The following is a 14,685-nucleotide window of genomic DNA, read 5'->3' as shown; positions in this document are numbered from 1 at the left end:
GCTCCTCAGATGCTGCCTGACCTGCTATGCTTTTCCAGCACCACACTCGCGACTCTGAAAACAACACTGGGCAAGGTCCCAAACAGTAGCTACGATCGCAACAGAATTTGTCAGTTTCCGGGAGCACAGTCTCTCGATAGAAAGATGGAAGCACCGCTTCGTGCATGGGTTTACGCTATCGGCCTTTTGTTTTAATGAATGGCCTGGTAAAGTGACAGGATTGCTTGTACAGTAATGTAAAACACTTACTTTTGTAAAGGGCTGCATAACAACCCTTACCTAAAAAATAACCAGCCATGGATGCTTGAGCTGTTTGTGTTTCTTTTGTTTTTGCCAGCGTTTTCACATCTTCCTCAGTACAGGTAATCCAAATACACTTATCTCTTTGATGTAATATTTTTGCGGGACCTTGAAATTTTCTTCAGATAATCCGAAATTTAGATAACCGATATTTGGATAATCGAGGGTCCTCTGTATTTCGCTAGCCTTGTTTCTATGTCGGTAAAACTTTGAGTAAGTTCCAGCCAAATGAAGCTTGGAGATTTGACCTCGTCCTTAATCTGTTTGAAGCTTATTTAATTTGTGTTAAGCATTTTGTAATATCTAACACCATGTGGGAGTACTGGAAGCCACTGAGGAGGGGGAAGGAAGGAAAGAGGTATTCAGCTTGCCACGTCTTTGCTATGTCGTAATTTTCCCTTTCTCTGTTACACAGCAGGCCAGAGAAATTTACTTGCAAATTGCACGAATAAGGGATCAGACACAACAGGAGGGTTGAAAAGGAGTGGTAAATAAAAGCAGGATCTAACAGTGGGAAGCAGAGGCAATAAGAATTTAACCTATGGTTTCAGGGCCCACTAGCTCAGTAAAAGTAATGAACACGAAGTTTGAGAGGCTGAGAAAGGTGACTTGGTTCACACTGAAGTTCACCCATTCCTTTCATGGCAGTTTTTGATGAGGTTTCTAAACAACCAAGCTCCAAGAATATTTGAAACATCCCATTTGATAGAGAAGTGTTGAAACCCATCTTTGTATCCAACTGTTGTTCAGGGTTTCTCACAGTTTAGAGGGCCAAGTGGCACCTCCTTCTCCCATCGACTCAATTTTTGGTGTCAGTGGTGTCCAGCAGATATATTGTGCTAAGTGGGCACTAGATTCCAGAACCCAGTACAAGTGGCATGGCTAGACTACATGTTGGTGCTGTACTCTCCAGTGGTGATTGTTTGTATGACTTTTCTTCCGCTTCCCCGGTCCCCAACGCCTCATCTTCACCATGGACATCTAGTCCCTGTACACCTCCATCCCCCATCACGAAGGACTCAAAGCACTCCGCTTCTTCCTTTCCCGCCGTACCACCCAGTACCCTTCCACCGACACCCTCCTTCGACTGACTGAACTGGTCCTCACCCTGAACAACTTTTCTTTCCAATCCTCCCACTTTCTCCAAACAAAAGGAGTAGCCATGGGCACCCGCATGGGCCCCAGCTATGCCTGCCTCTTCGTAGGGTATGTGGAACAATCCATCTTCCGCAACTACACTGGCCCCACCCCCCATCTTTTCCTCCGCTACATTGATGACTGTATCGGCGCTACCTCGTGCTCCCACGAGGAGGTTGAACAGTTCATCCACTACACTAACACCTTCCACCCCGACCTCAAATTCACCTGGACAGTCTCGGACTCCTCCCTCCCCTTCCTAGACCTTTCTGTTTCTATCTCAGACGACCGAATCAACACGGACATCTACTACAAACCGACCGACTCCCACAGCTACCTGGACTACACCTCCTCCCACCCCGCCCCCTGTAAAAACGCCATCCCATTCTCCCAATTCCTTCGTCTCCGCCGCATCTGCTCCCAGGAGGACCAGTTCAAAATACGCACAACACAGACGGCCTCCTTCTTCAAGGACCGCAATTTCCCCCCCGACGTGATCGACGATGCCCTCCACCGCATCTCCTCCACTTCCCGCTCCTCCGCCCTTGAGCCCCGCCCCTCCAACCGCCACCAGGACAGAACCCCACTGGTCCTCACCTACCACCCCACCAATCTCCATGTACAGCGCATCATCCGCCGTCACCTCCGCCACCTCCAAACGGACCCCAGCACCAAGGATATATTTCCCTCCCCTCCTCTATCAGCTTTCCGTAGAGACCACTCCCTCCGCGACTCCCTTGTCAGATCCATACCCCCCACCAACCCAACCTCCACTCCCGGCACCTTCCCTTGCAACCGCAGGAGGTGCAACACTTGCGCCCACACCTCCCCCCTCACTTCTCTCCAAGGCCCCAAAGGAAACTTCCATATCCGCCACAGATTCACCTGCACCTCCACCCACATTATCTACTGCATCCGCTGCAGCCGGTGTGGCCTCCTCTATATTGGGGAGACAGGCCACCTACTTGCGGAGCGATTCAGAGAGCACCTCTGGGCCACCCGGACGAACCAACCCAATCACCCTGTAGCACAGCATTTCAACTCCCCCTCCCACTCCACCGAGGATATGCAGTTCATTGGACTCATCCACCGCCAAACCACAACAACGCGACGGTCGGAGGAGGAGCGTCTTATCTTCCGACTGGGAACCCTCCAACCACAGGGGATGAACTTGGACTTCACCAGTTTCTTCATCCCCCCTCCCCCCACCTTGTCTCAGCCGAATCCCTCCAGCCCGGCACCGCCTTCCTGACCTGCAGTCTTCTTCTTGACCTCTCCGCCTCCACCCTACTCCGACCTATCACCCTCACCTTGACCTCTTTCCACCTATCACATTTCCAACGCCCCTCCTCCAAGTCCCTCCTCCCTACCTTTTATCTTCTCCTGCTGAACACTCTCTGCTCATTCCTGAAGAAGGGCATGTGCCCGAAACGTCGAATCTTCTGTTCCCTGGATGCTGCCTGACCTGCTGTGCTGTTCCAGCAATTAAAGTTTCAGTATGACTTTTATACCTATCCTTCTCAAAATATCCCAAAAATCTACTTTAATTTATGTAAGTATATTCTGTAGTTCTGAAATCAAAATACTTTGTGAAATGCGATTAAGCTCAGTTTATCTCTATAAAGAGTGTCCTGCTCTTGGGTGTCTCAGTACAATTGTAATACTCTGTGTATGTATAATATGCATTCCATGCCTACAGTCCTATCAAGTGCCTACTCCTTGGGGAGGGGAACAGTGGTCCACACAGTTTCAGTCTGGAGCCTTTGGAACACTCCCATCTGTTCTAATTTCAGCTAAGTACACTTGTACACTTTAACACTTGACTTGGTGGGTGCAACCTGCTGTCATCCCTTCTAAGGACCATTTATTTGGCTGCATTTAAATGTGGCTCCCCAAAGCGGCTAATACACTATTATAAAGGGAGTCCAAAACAGGAATTGAGTCCTTTATTTGCAAGTGAGACGTCTGTATTCAGTTACATCAAGGTGCCTTTTCTTCTCTGTATCAATATGACAGATGGTGCATTTCTGGATTATATTAAGTATGTGTTTCCTGCCTGCCATATTGGAGGCTTAAGTGCCCGTTTAGTGCCCGAGAAACAGAAGTCTGCCATTCACTTTGCAGGGCCATATGTTTTCCTTTATCCTTACTGTTGTTTTACTCAAAAGGCTTGACTTTAATTGAGCCACTGACCTACTCTTCTATCTTTCATATTTTCTAGACCTTTCTAATTGCATTTTCATTCACACTCTCCTAGCAACTAACATAACTGTCCGTACCCAAGCTTGTTGGTCTATTTAAAAAGTGTCAGCATATCAGTGACATTGAATTGATGTATTCAGTGTTTAACATCGTGTTTTGTTTTTGTGAATCATTATAGCGAAAGACGTTGCTTGATTTGGCAGATATCACAGCATTGTGACTAAGGATCATAGTATAAGGATTAACAGATGTCTGTTTGTGCACACCAGCTTAGTTACAGCAGTGTTGTGCAAAAAGACAGTTTGAACTGTAGTAAATTTCATGTGTCAACGTTTTTGCAGGCTTTCAGACTGAATGCCTAATATTTTACATTGAATTTTTTAAATTTTACAACTAATTTGATTATTTTCTTGGTTTAAATTTGCATCCTGTTCAGCAAAAATTTGTGCTACTTGCATTGTAGTTTTTAATGGACTATAAAGTGCACTGGTAAGAGGGTATACTTTGAGACTAATGGGGCCGACATATTTTTCCAGGTTGTTTTACTTTCCTCTGCAGTTTTGGCAGGCGATTCAGGAACTCTTAGAAAAATTATGTAGATATTCTTTACTTTCTAAACTTCTCTACTTTTCTACATTTCTCTGTTCCTCCAGGGTCATCCCTAACACACTACAGGTATTTCTATAACGCGGTGGTTAAGTTCTTGTGCAACCCTGTGTTATAGAAAAATTGTGCATTAGAAACTGTGCTTAAAGTGCTGCTGATGTAATCGTATTACAGCCAGCGTATGCTTTAAAAGTTCATGCTTTAGAAAAAGTTACCCCAATTCGCCAATCACATTATAATTATACAGCATATACTTGCAAGAAATTAGAACAAGATGCGCTGCAGAGCAGATGACCTGTACTTGGATGAACCTTATACTCATCTTCCTGATAACTACATCCGTGTCCTATTATCCATTTTTGTCAAATGCACATATCTTGGTCAAATGCATTAGATTTAGATTTTATTGTCACGTGTATTCAAGTACAGAAATACAGGAGTACTGTAAAAAGTGTATAATGTCCACCACCCATGTTCCCTACTTAGGTTCAAAAAACTTAGGTATAATGTAATAAGAGAAACAAAGTTTCAAAGGTTAAGCATTGCCTTCTCAGAATAAGTAGAAAAATAAAGAAATAAGGTAATGGTTAACATTAAAGTCCTCCTTCCTATAAACTAGAAAAATAAAGAAATGAAGTTAAACCGTTTTGAATCCTCTGCTTAACAGGATGTTTTTGTGTTCAGGCTAAATATAAATGCAAATTATTATTTTTGCCAAATGGATGCAGCTAACGTTCTGGTAGAGAATGCCAATGGAAACTTCAGACTCTGATATTTGGTCAAAATATTGAACAGTAATCTCCTCCTCATTCTACAGCTGGTCATTTATTGAGTGTTGAATACGAGTGACCAGCCACGGTAATTCCATAAATGTGCTCAACTTCTTTGATTGTTACCCTTTTTTGTACTGTATCCCTTTAATGTGACAATGCTGGGCTATTGTTGCCACCACAACAATATGCAAAAGAAGAGAACAGGTGGGAGCAGTTGAAACCAGCTTCATCCGGAGGTGCCAAGTGGATGATCCAAGTCAGCCTCCTCCATCCCAGATACCAATTCTTAGCCAATTCAAGTCATGCCATATAGTAATAAGAAATGGCAGAAGTAACTGGATACAACAAAGACTGCTGACCATGGCAACATCACGACGAGTACTGACAATGTGCTGTGGAACTAGCTGCATTACAAATGAAGCTTCTGCACTACAACTACAATTCTGAGGTCTCACTGTCAACTGTCTTTAATTTATTGGTGGAATTCAAGCATTTGATATCCATTTCTACTATCCCTTGGGAAGATAGCAGTGAGCTGCTGCAGTGCTTGGGTGGGAGAAAGACCTGTAATGTTGTTAGGAAGGCAGTTCCACAATATTGACTCGAATAAAAATGAAGGAATGGTTATATCATTCCAAACGGTGGTGTATTGTCTGGAGGGGAACTTTAGAGGTGATACCATTCCCATGCATCTGTTACACATGTCCTTCTTAATGGTTGAGGATAGGATTTGGAGGCTGTTATCAAAGGAGTCATGGTGAGTTGCTGGACTACACCCACTATGTGTGGGTGGTGAAGAGAGTGAATGTTAAAGGTGGTGGATAAGTCAAATGAACTGCTGTGATGTCAAGCCTCGAGTGCTGGAGCTGCACTTATCCAACCAAGTGCAGAGTCTGCAATCTCACTCCTGACCGTTGACAGGCTTTGAGGGGGTAACAGGTGAACTAGTCACGAAACGATTTCCAGAGCTCCTGCTTTTCTAGTTGCAGTATTTGTATGTTGATCCAGTTCAGTTTCAGGTCAGTGGCACCCAACAGAGCCCAAGGTCTGGAGTTGAGCCCAGGCACAACCCCCACCCCCAAGATTTGATGTTGGTGAGCTGGTCATTACTATGCAAGTGTTACTTGACAGCACTGTCAATACCTGCCATCAATTGGATGAGTGGACACTTAAGATGGTAATTGGCCAGGTTGGAACTACCCTGCTTTTGTGGTCAGGTGGTCAGGACAGATTTAGAGAAATTTCCATGTTGGGGGTGGAGAATCCACTACTTTTGCACTTGTCATTGCATGAAATCTCAATCTTTGAATTGCCCACCATCAGCATCATGTGGTTACCATTGATCAGAAACTTGGACCAGCCACACACATACTATGGCTAAAAGTGGAAATCGCAGGATAGAAATGCTAAAGCAAGTAACAAGTCTCCTGATTCCCCACAACTTGCCAAGCATCTACAAGGCAGAAGTTCAAGCCTGGATAACTGTAACTCCATATGTTACGCTAGCAAGTGACACCCCCTACTTCTGTGAAATAATGACACTTAAAGAAAAATTAAACTGAATACCATTTGGATCAAGGTAATCTGCTTGATCAGCATCCAACCTGCCATCTTAAAGGTTCACTCCCTCCACTGCCTGCGCAGTGGCAGCAGTATGCATCATCCACAGGAATGTTTGCAGCAATTTGCCTGAGCATCTACATTAGTGATCCTTCACTGAAGCTGGGTGAAATTCTGGAACTCCCTCCCAAAGTAATGTGGATGTCCCCATTCCAGATGGACTGCAGTGGTTCAAGAATATAACTTCCACTAGCTTTGCAAGGGCAAATTGAGATTGACAATAATGCCCTTGCAGACGTTGTTGTCATCTCAAGGATATTATGAAGTTTCTGTCTTGTGTCAGTTTGCGGAAAACTATGGAAAGCATTGTTTAAGCTGGAAGCATATGCTCTTCCCTGAGTTCTTATCTTAAATCAGTGATGAGTATTGTAGCAATTACCATACGGATGAAAAACGGTACATCTGTTTTCATTTGTAATTTGATAACTACTTCTAATGCTGTTTGGGTTCATGATTTGAAAATCTTTTAAGTACTAGCTTGATAGATACAGTATTGCTTTTAATGGGATTATTTGTTTTCTGAACTCTAAGCCTGGAATATTTTATGCCTGTATTTCAGAGGACTGTCCTTGTGTCAATTGTAACTGTTTGTGGATTTTTTTTTGTGCAATCACCTCCCACTAGTGTTTAATGGAATGTAAACAAAGCATTTTGCATAATAAATCTGAATATGGATACAGGACTCCCATTGAGAACTGAGCATGAATTCTGTGAGAAATATTCAATATCTGAGAGTTTTAGAATCTGAATTGCAACAGTTCTGGAGATAAATCAATCATTCCAAATTACCATGAATATAATGAACCTGTGGCTGACATTTTATGAACTGTATCAAATCTAATTTAAGAAGCTTGGTGAATTATTCATTGAAAATTAATCAACAAGTAAAGGTCACAGAGACTTGGAGTTTGGGAGAAATGGACTAAGTTTTTAATTTTTTGCAGAGTCACAATTGGAATCAACAGCCCGTACTTGAGATAATCTTTTTATGATTCCATATTGATGATTTGAATATTCTTAAACTCTTCCTTCACATTAATTGCTCAATTGTCCATTTTCATTTCTTAGCAAGGAGCATAGCTTGTTTTGGTTTTGTGCATGGAAAGGATGAATCATGAGGTTCTTTTACCCGAGGTGGGGGAGTTCAAATCTAGAGGGCATAGGTTTAAGGTGAGAGGGAAAAGATTTAACAGGGACCCAAGGGGCAACTTTTTTACGCAGAGCGTGGTGCATGTATGGAGAGAGCTGCCAGAGGAACTGGAGGAAGCTGGTACAATTACAACATTTAAAAGGCATCTGGGTGTGTACATAGATAAGAAGGGTTTTAAAAGGATCTGGGCCAAATACTGGCAAATGGGGCCACGTCAGATTGGGATGTCTGGTTGGTGTGGATGAATTGGACAAAGAGTCTGTTTCCATGTTGTATGACTTTATGAATTCAGTTAACTAACGGGTGCATTAATGATTCTAATTGTATCAAGCTGAAGGTGTGTTGGTGGTTCAGTTTCATCAGGAAGTTTCTGACCCATATGGTGCAATCATTTAAATGTAGCAGGTCTATTCAGACATGAAAAAGCTGCAAACAGCTGAAGAGTAATTGGGTGAATTTGAAAACTGAGCTGTTGATTTTTTTTTTGTAAGATTGCTATGTTCAAAATGTATATTTCATTTCTGTCATTAAAGTCAGGGCTATCATTCCTGGCTGTTATTGAAATTAGTTCAGAAAATTTATTACGGGAATTTTGTAATCTTATAGGCATTCTGTTGCTGTAGACCAGCATCAACCAATGTACAAGAGGTAGTCGTTAACCTATAATATATGTTATGTTGATTTCAGTGGAAAAGAATATTGGGCACTCCGTAACACAGGCTGTTAATTCACTAATTCCAGTATCTGCACTCTGAAGAATATTTAACCTTTTAGCATTTGGTTACATGTTCTAAATAACTGCCAGTTGCTTAAACAGCAATGTACATGAGACTTTGAGCAGGGCATTCTGAATTTGCTGTTCAGATGTGTACAAAAGTGATCTTGGAGATGACGTTCCCTCTGACCTTACTGTCTTCTAAGAAGAAAACTAGGTAATGCTTGCTCCTTCCCTCAGCCTGTATTAAGCCCTGCACAAATTACGAAGTAGGAAAGGCACAGATTGAATGTACAGGAGAATCATACCTGTGTTTTATTACTCTTTGGACCATATTCCACTGCTCCAATATCCAATGCTGTTGCTCCACTTTCATTAACAAATGATTTCCAGACCAAAAGCCCAACTTAGTTATCATGACAAAGGCAGGTGTACTGGAGTTTCCTGTTGTAGTTAGCAGATGACATATTCTTCATTCTAGTTTCATGTAAAATTATTGCCTCAAGTTGGTAGATTGTCGAGTAAATGTCGCAGTTAGTTGGTACATTAGGGATGAGTGTAAAAAACGAATTTAAGTCATAAATGAGTGCATACAAATGCTGTAAATTAATTTGGTTAAATTTACCAAGGGGCAAGTGGGAAAGGAGAGGGATTCACTCATATTTTTTAGGGAAGAAAGCTATTTTCCTCCTCCTTGGATGCTGCCTGACCTGCCGTGCTTTTCCAGCACCATTCTAATCTTGACCCGTCATCCTTACCTGGTCTGGCCTAGATTTGACTCCAGATATACAGCAATGTTGTAGACTTTTAACTGCTCTCTGAACTATTAGGGATGGGCAATAAAATGCTGGCCTAGCCAGTGATGCCCACATTCCATGAACGAATGTTAAAAAGAGTTATACCCAAGGTAGACTGATTGTGGTTCAGTATGTGGTTTCCTTTCGAAATGAGTAGCCTCTTGTATATTTGTGGAAGTCATTTGAAGATTTAGAAAAAAAAACAAGGTTCTCTTTTCCTATTGTTGCAATCAAGTTGCTATGAAATAGAATTAATGTTGAGATGTTTGATTTTCTTGCTGGTCAGCTTTGTTTTTATATTAAAAATCTCTGTTTTTGGCAGAAACGTGCAAAAGGACAGGTGCTCTTTGACAAAGTCTGTGGACAGCTCAATCTTCTGGAGAAAGATTACTTTGGCTTGACATTTCGGGATTCTGAAAATCAAAAGGCAAGTTTAGAAAGTTAAATGTTGGATTATTTACTGTCTCTTTATAACAAAGGATGACTTTTCTTTCCTGGAGCAATATTGAAATTTAATTTGTAGCTTTGTGCACTGATTTTGTTAATTGATTTTACTCACAAATGAATTTTTGCCTTAAAGGAAAAGTTATCACCACTGAAATGCAATATTGATCAAGTATTAGCATAAATGCTATTAAAAGTTTCAATATACAGGTTAAAATTGTTCAAAAGGCGAACGTTCACTAGAAATGTACTACCAATACTTGCTGGGATCAGTATTTTCAAGGTCTGTACACCATTTAAGTTGCTGCCTCAAACCTCAGTTGTTTGCCCAAAGGTGTAGTTTGAACATCCGGAACGTCCTAATATCTTTTTCAGAATCAGGGGAAAAAGTTATTATCCTCTGATAATGCAGCTGTTGATGCTCAGAGGAAGATCTTTCATCTGTAACTCCAAAGTAGTTCATGACCCAAATTTTCCAAACAAAATTGTACGAGAGCCCTTTCCCTTTTATTGGGGGGGAAAAAAGGGTGCAATTATTCTAGTTGCCAGAATATTGCAAAATGCACCAAATAAAGTGTCAGTATGAATTTCTAAACAAATATATTTGGATGTGCCATCTGCTTAATGTGAGTGGTGTCCCACTGTAATTGTAATGAAATGTATTCAGAGTCTTTGAATTAAAAGAATCCCTACACTGTGGGAACAGACCATTTGGCCGAACAAGTCGACACCAATTCTCTGAAGAGTATCCCACCCAGACCCATTCTCCTGACCCTATTACTCTACATTTCCCCTGACTAATGCGCCTAACCTACGCATCCCTGAACACTATGGGCAATTTAGCATAGCCAATTCACCCAGCCTGCTCTTTCATATGTCTCTCTCTCACACACACACACACACACACACACACACACACACACACACACACACACACACACACACACACACACACACCTAGTGATGCTTTTGAATGACCGACTTTTTGGGAGACTCAAATGATTTTTCCTTGTTTTGAATTTCACATGTGAGACATAGAAGTATTACCCCCAGATGACCTGATTAACAATGAACAAGTGGCACTTATCATTCATTACTTCTCCACTGTAACTTGTGGCTATTAGATCAGAGTAGCTCAGTGTCCTCTGTAGATTATTGTGAACAGGGTAAACAACATGACTTTTTTTTTCAACTGATTCACTTGAAAAAACCTTATTGAGCCATGTGAAATCTATGGATGAATATTTAGTATAATACCAAAGGGCATACAGAATGTGAAATAAAGAGAGAATGAAGGTAGAATAAAGCACGGTAAGAGACAAAGAAAAGAAGAATACAAGTTTTAACCTTAAAATAAAAATCAGCTATCAATTCAAATCTTAAGGAATGAGATTCCACACTATTTTATATTTAAATGCTTAATGTCACGGGTTGCATTGTGGTAACTGAAACTTATTGGATATGTAACACAGTCACTTAAACTTGAATGGGTGCTAACCTTTTCTGATGCGGTAAATGGGTATGTAATGGGTAGGTACTGCACGTTCACATCCTTTATTTTGTTCTATTTGTTATAGAATTTGGGTATCGCTGACTAGGCCGGCATTTATTGATCATCAATAATTGCCCTTGTGAAAATGGTGCCAGATTGCCTTCCTGAACCATGGCAGTCCTTGAGTTGTAAGGATACCCACAGTGCTGTTAGGGAAGGAGTTGCAGGATTTTGACACAATGACATCCAGGGAATGTTGATATATTTCCAAGTCAGGATGTTGTGTGTCTGGAGGAGAACTTGCAGATGGTGCGGTTTCCATGCACTTGCTGCCTTCTATCGTAAAAGTCACTGGTTTGGAAGATTTACTACAGTGAATTACTACAGTGGGTCTTGTAGTTGGTACACACGATTGCTGCTATCGGTGGTCAAGCGAGTGAGCATTGAAAGTGGTAGATGGATGCCAATAAGAGAGCTACTTTCTCCTGAATGGAATCAAGCTCCTTGAGTATTAATGGAGCTGCCCTAATCTAGATAAGTGGAGAATATTCTAACACACTGCTTGTGCTTTGTAGCTGATGGACATGCATGAGGGAGATAGGTGGTGTGTTATTAGCTGTAGAATTCCTAGTTTTTGATCTGTTGTAGAAACAGTAGTAACATGGCTAGTCCAGTTCAATTTCTTGTCAAAGGTAATCTCTAGGATATTAATAACCAGAAAATTCAATACTCATGATATACTTTAGAGTGAAGGGTCAATGGTTGGATTCTCTTTCACAGATAACCATTGCCTGGTTCTTAAGTGGCATGTAACTTTCTTCCCAAACATCAGCACAAATATTCTGAATACTGCTTCATTACCTGAGGAATATATATAGATAAAATATGCATAAGTGTGTGTAAATGTTCAGTGTTGGTGTGAAGCTTCTGGAAGTATGTAACAATTCAGTCAGCAATATCTTGATTTTCTTGTTTAATAAATAGTTCATGTGTGGATGCCAGGGGTTGTGATCTGATTTACTGCATAATGGTGAGCTCTGTGATTTATTTTTGCAATTACAATTCTCAGACAATTAAGTGTCTCCATTTCAACTCCAAATGCTTTGAATTTTGATTAAAGCTGAGGATTTCCATTTGTCACAATTTCAAATCTAGCTGCTTTCAAAACTTACCCCTTTCCATTAGACATTACTTGATGGTATATAAATCTTCCAATGTTTACTTACCTGATTAGGTCACTTAGTCTTGTTAGTCACATTTGTCTTCCATAATTTATCTTGATTTGGATGTGAGCATAAAAGGTACAGTTCGTAAGTTTGCAGATGACGCCAAAATTGGAGGTGTAGTGAACAGCGAAGGTTACCTCAGATGACAACGTGATCTTGATCAGATGGGCCAATGGGCCGAGGAATGGCAGATGGAGTTTAATTCAGATAAATGCGAGGTGCTGCATTTTGGGAAAGCAAATCTTAGCAGGACTTATACAATTAATGGTAAGGTCCTAGGGAGTGTTGCTGAACAAGGATACCTTGGAGTGCAGGTTCATAGTTCCTTGAAAGTGGAGTTGCAGATAGATAGGATAGTGAAGAAGGTGTTTGGTATGCTTTCCTTTATCGGTCAGAGTATTGAGTACAGGGGTTCTGAGGTCATTGGAATATTGTGTGCAATTCTGGTCTCCTTCCTATTGGAAAGATGTTGTGAAACTTGAAAGGGTTCAGAAAATATTTACAAGAATATTGCCAGGGTTGGAGGATTTGAGCTATAGGGAGAGGCTGAACTGGCTGGGTCTGTTTTTCCTGGAGCGTCGGAGGCTGAGGGGTGACCTTATTGAGGTTTACAAAATTATGAGGGACATGGATAGGGTAAATCGGCAAAGTCTTTTTCCTGGGGTCGGGTAGTCCAGAACTAGAGAGCATAGGTTTAGGGTGAGAGGGGAAAGATATAAAAGAGACCTATGGGGCAATTTTTTCACGCAGAGGGTGGTACGTGTATGGAATAAGCTGCCAGAGGAAGTGATGGAGGCTAGTACAATTGCAATATTTAAAAGGCATTTGGATGGGTATATGAATAGGAAGGGTTTGGAGGGATATGGGCCAGGTGCTGGCAGGTGGGACTAGATTGGGTTGGGATATCTGGTCGGCATGGACGGGTTGGACCGAAGGGTCTGTTTCCATGCTGTACATCCCTGTGACTCTATAATTTTAAAGGATGAAGCATTGCTTTTGCTAATTGCAACTTAATTTTGGATAACATGTTTGAAGTAAAGCAGTTTACCATCCTGCCTTAAACTGATTAGTTTTGAATGCATTCCATACCATATTTGAAGTATTAAACATATAAAATGCTATATTTCAGAACTGGTTGGACCCAGCCAAGGAGATTAAGAAGCAAATCCGAAGTAAGTACCTTTAATTGATGATTTGGAAGGAAGCTTCTATGGAATGATGTTTGAAAGATAACTTTGAAATAGCTTGCTGTTAATCTTTTACCAAAATATTATTTCTGTTCACATTTTTTTGCCACTTTCAACAATAAAGCAGTGCTCAAGTGATGTCATATTTTGCTGACTTCATTTTTCTCCCAGTTAATTCATTTGTTCCGACGCTGTTTTACAATATTGAAGGTAAAATGCCTGGACATTTTCTTTGCATTTTAAAGAACTACTGAATCGTGTTCTTCTGCCCACGCATTGAAAATATGATTGTCATTTAATCTGAAGGCCAGTTCTTTGGGGCAACTGCTGAAGCAGGAATGGGTGGAATGGTAAATTACAATAGTAATCAGCAAGTAATACACCCACACAAGTCTTGCATAGATGAGTCTGCAAATAATTAGGTAAAGGAAGAGCATGTGAAGGCCTGGAAAATGAAAATGTATATAAATCTCGTACTTAAAAAACAAGATTTTTTTTTTAAACGTAAGTCTTTATTTTTAATACATGGTGAATTTTCAGGAAGTAATGTGGCAGTGATATCAAACAAGAAGCCTGACTCACCCTGGTCCTATTGAGAGACTTCATGCAGTTTCTTTTTGTTTTCACTGTTATCCCTGTTTTGGTTTTGAAAATTCGTAGCTGTAGCTCTAAATTCTTGTTCAGTAGAATTATTTTCATCAAGATTAAGACTCAATTTAATCTCCGTGTCTGATTCATCACTAGGGATTGCTGTTTCCACTTTATCAGCAGCACATAATCTCACCTTTGCAACGTACTGCTGGAATTGTAATTAACTAGGAGAAATTGAGGACCGCAGATGCTGGAGATCAGAGTTGAGAGTGTGGTGCTTGAAAAGCACAGCAGGTCAGGCAGCATCCGAGGAGGAGGAGAATCGACACTTCTGGCATAAGCCCTTCAGGAATGAGGCTGGGGGGCTGACAGATAGATAAATGGGAGGGGGGGGGTTGGGGGGAAGGTAGCTGAGAAAGCGATAGGCAGATGAAGGTGGGGGAAA

The 14,685-nt window shown here is 41.2% G+C and overlaps 1 protein-coding gene across 30 annotated transcripts in view; it reads left to right on the top strand.

Annotated features, from left to right (window-relative positions):
* LOC122549365 (band 4.1-like protein 3) overlaps positions 1-14,685 on the top strand; it is a 180,268-nt gene that overhangs the window by 77,796 nt on the left and 87,787 nt on the right. For all 30 annotated transcript variants that reach the window (XM_087986006.1, XM_087986008.1, XM_043689073.2 and 27 more), the window contains exons 4-5: positions 9,623-9,727; positions 13,592-13,634. In XM_087986006.1, coding sequence (XP_087842132.1) covers positions 9,623-9,727; positions 13,592-13,634 — 148 coding nt within the window. The remainder of the gene's footprint in view (positions 1-9,622; positions 9,728-13,591; positions 13,635-14,685) is intronic.

The sequence above is a fragment of the Chiloscyllium plagiosum genome, unplaced genomic scaffold (genome assembly GCF_037043375.1).
Source record: "Chiloscyllium plagiosum isolate Xiang-an unplaced genomic scaffold, Cpla_swu_hap1 HiC_scaffold_4, whole genome shotgun sequence".
Classification (NCBI taxonomy): domain Eukaryota; kingdom Metazoa; phylum Chordata; class Chondrichthyes; order Orectolobiformes; family Hemiscylliidae; genus Chiloscyllium; species Chiloscyllium plagiosum.
This window is presented reverse-complemented; position numbering and strand designations above follow the sequence as displayed.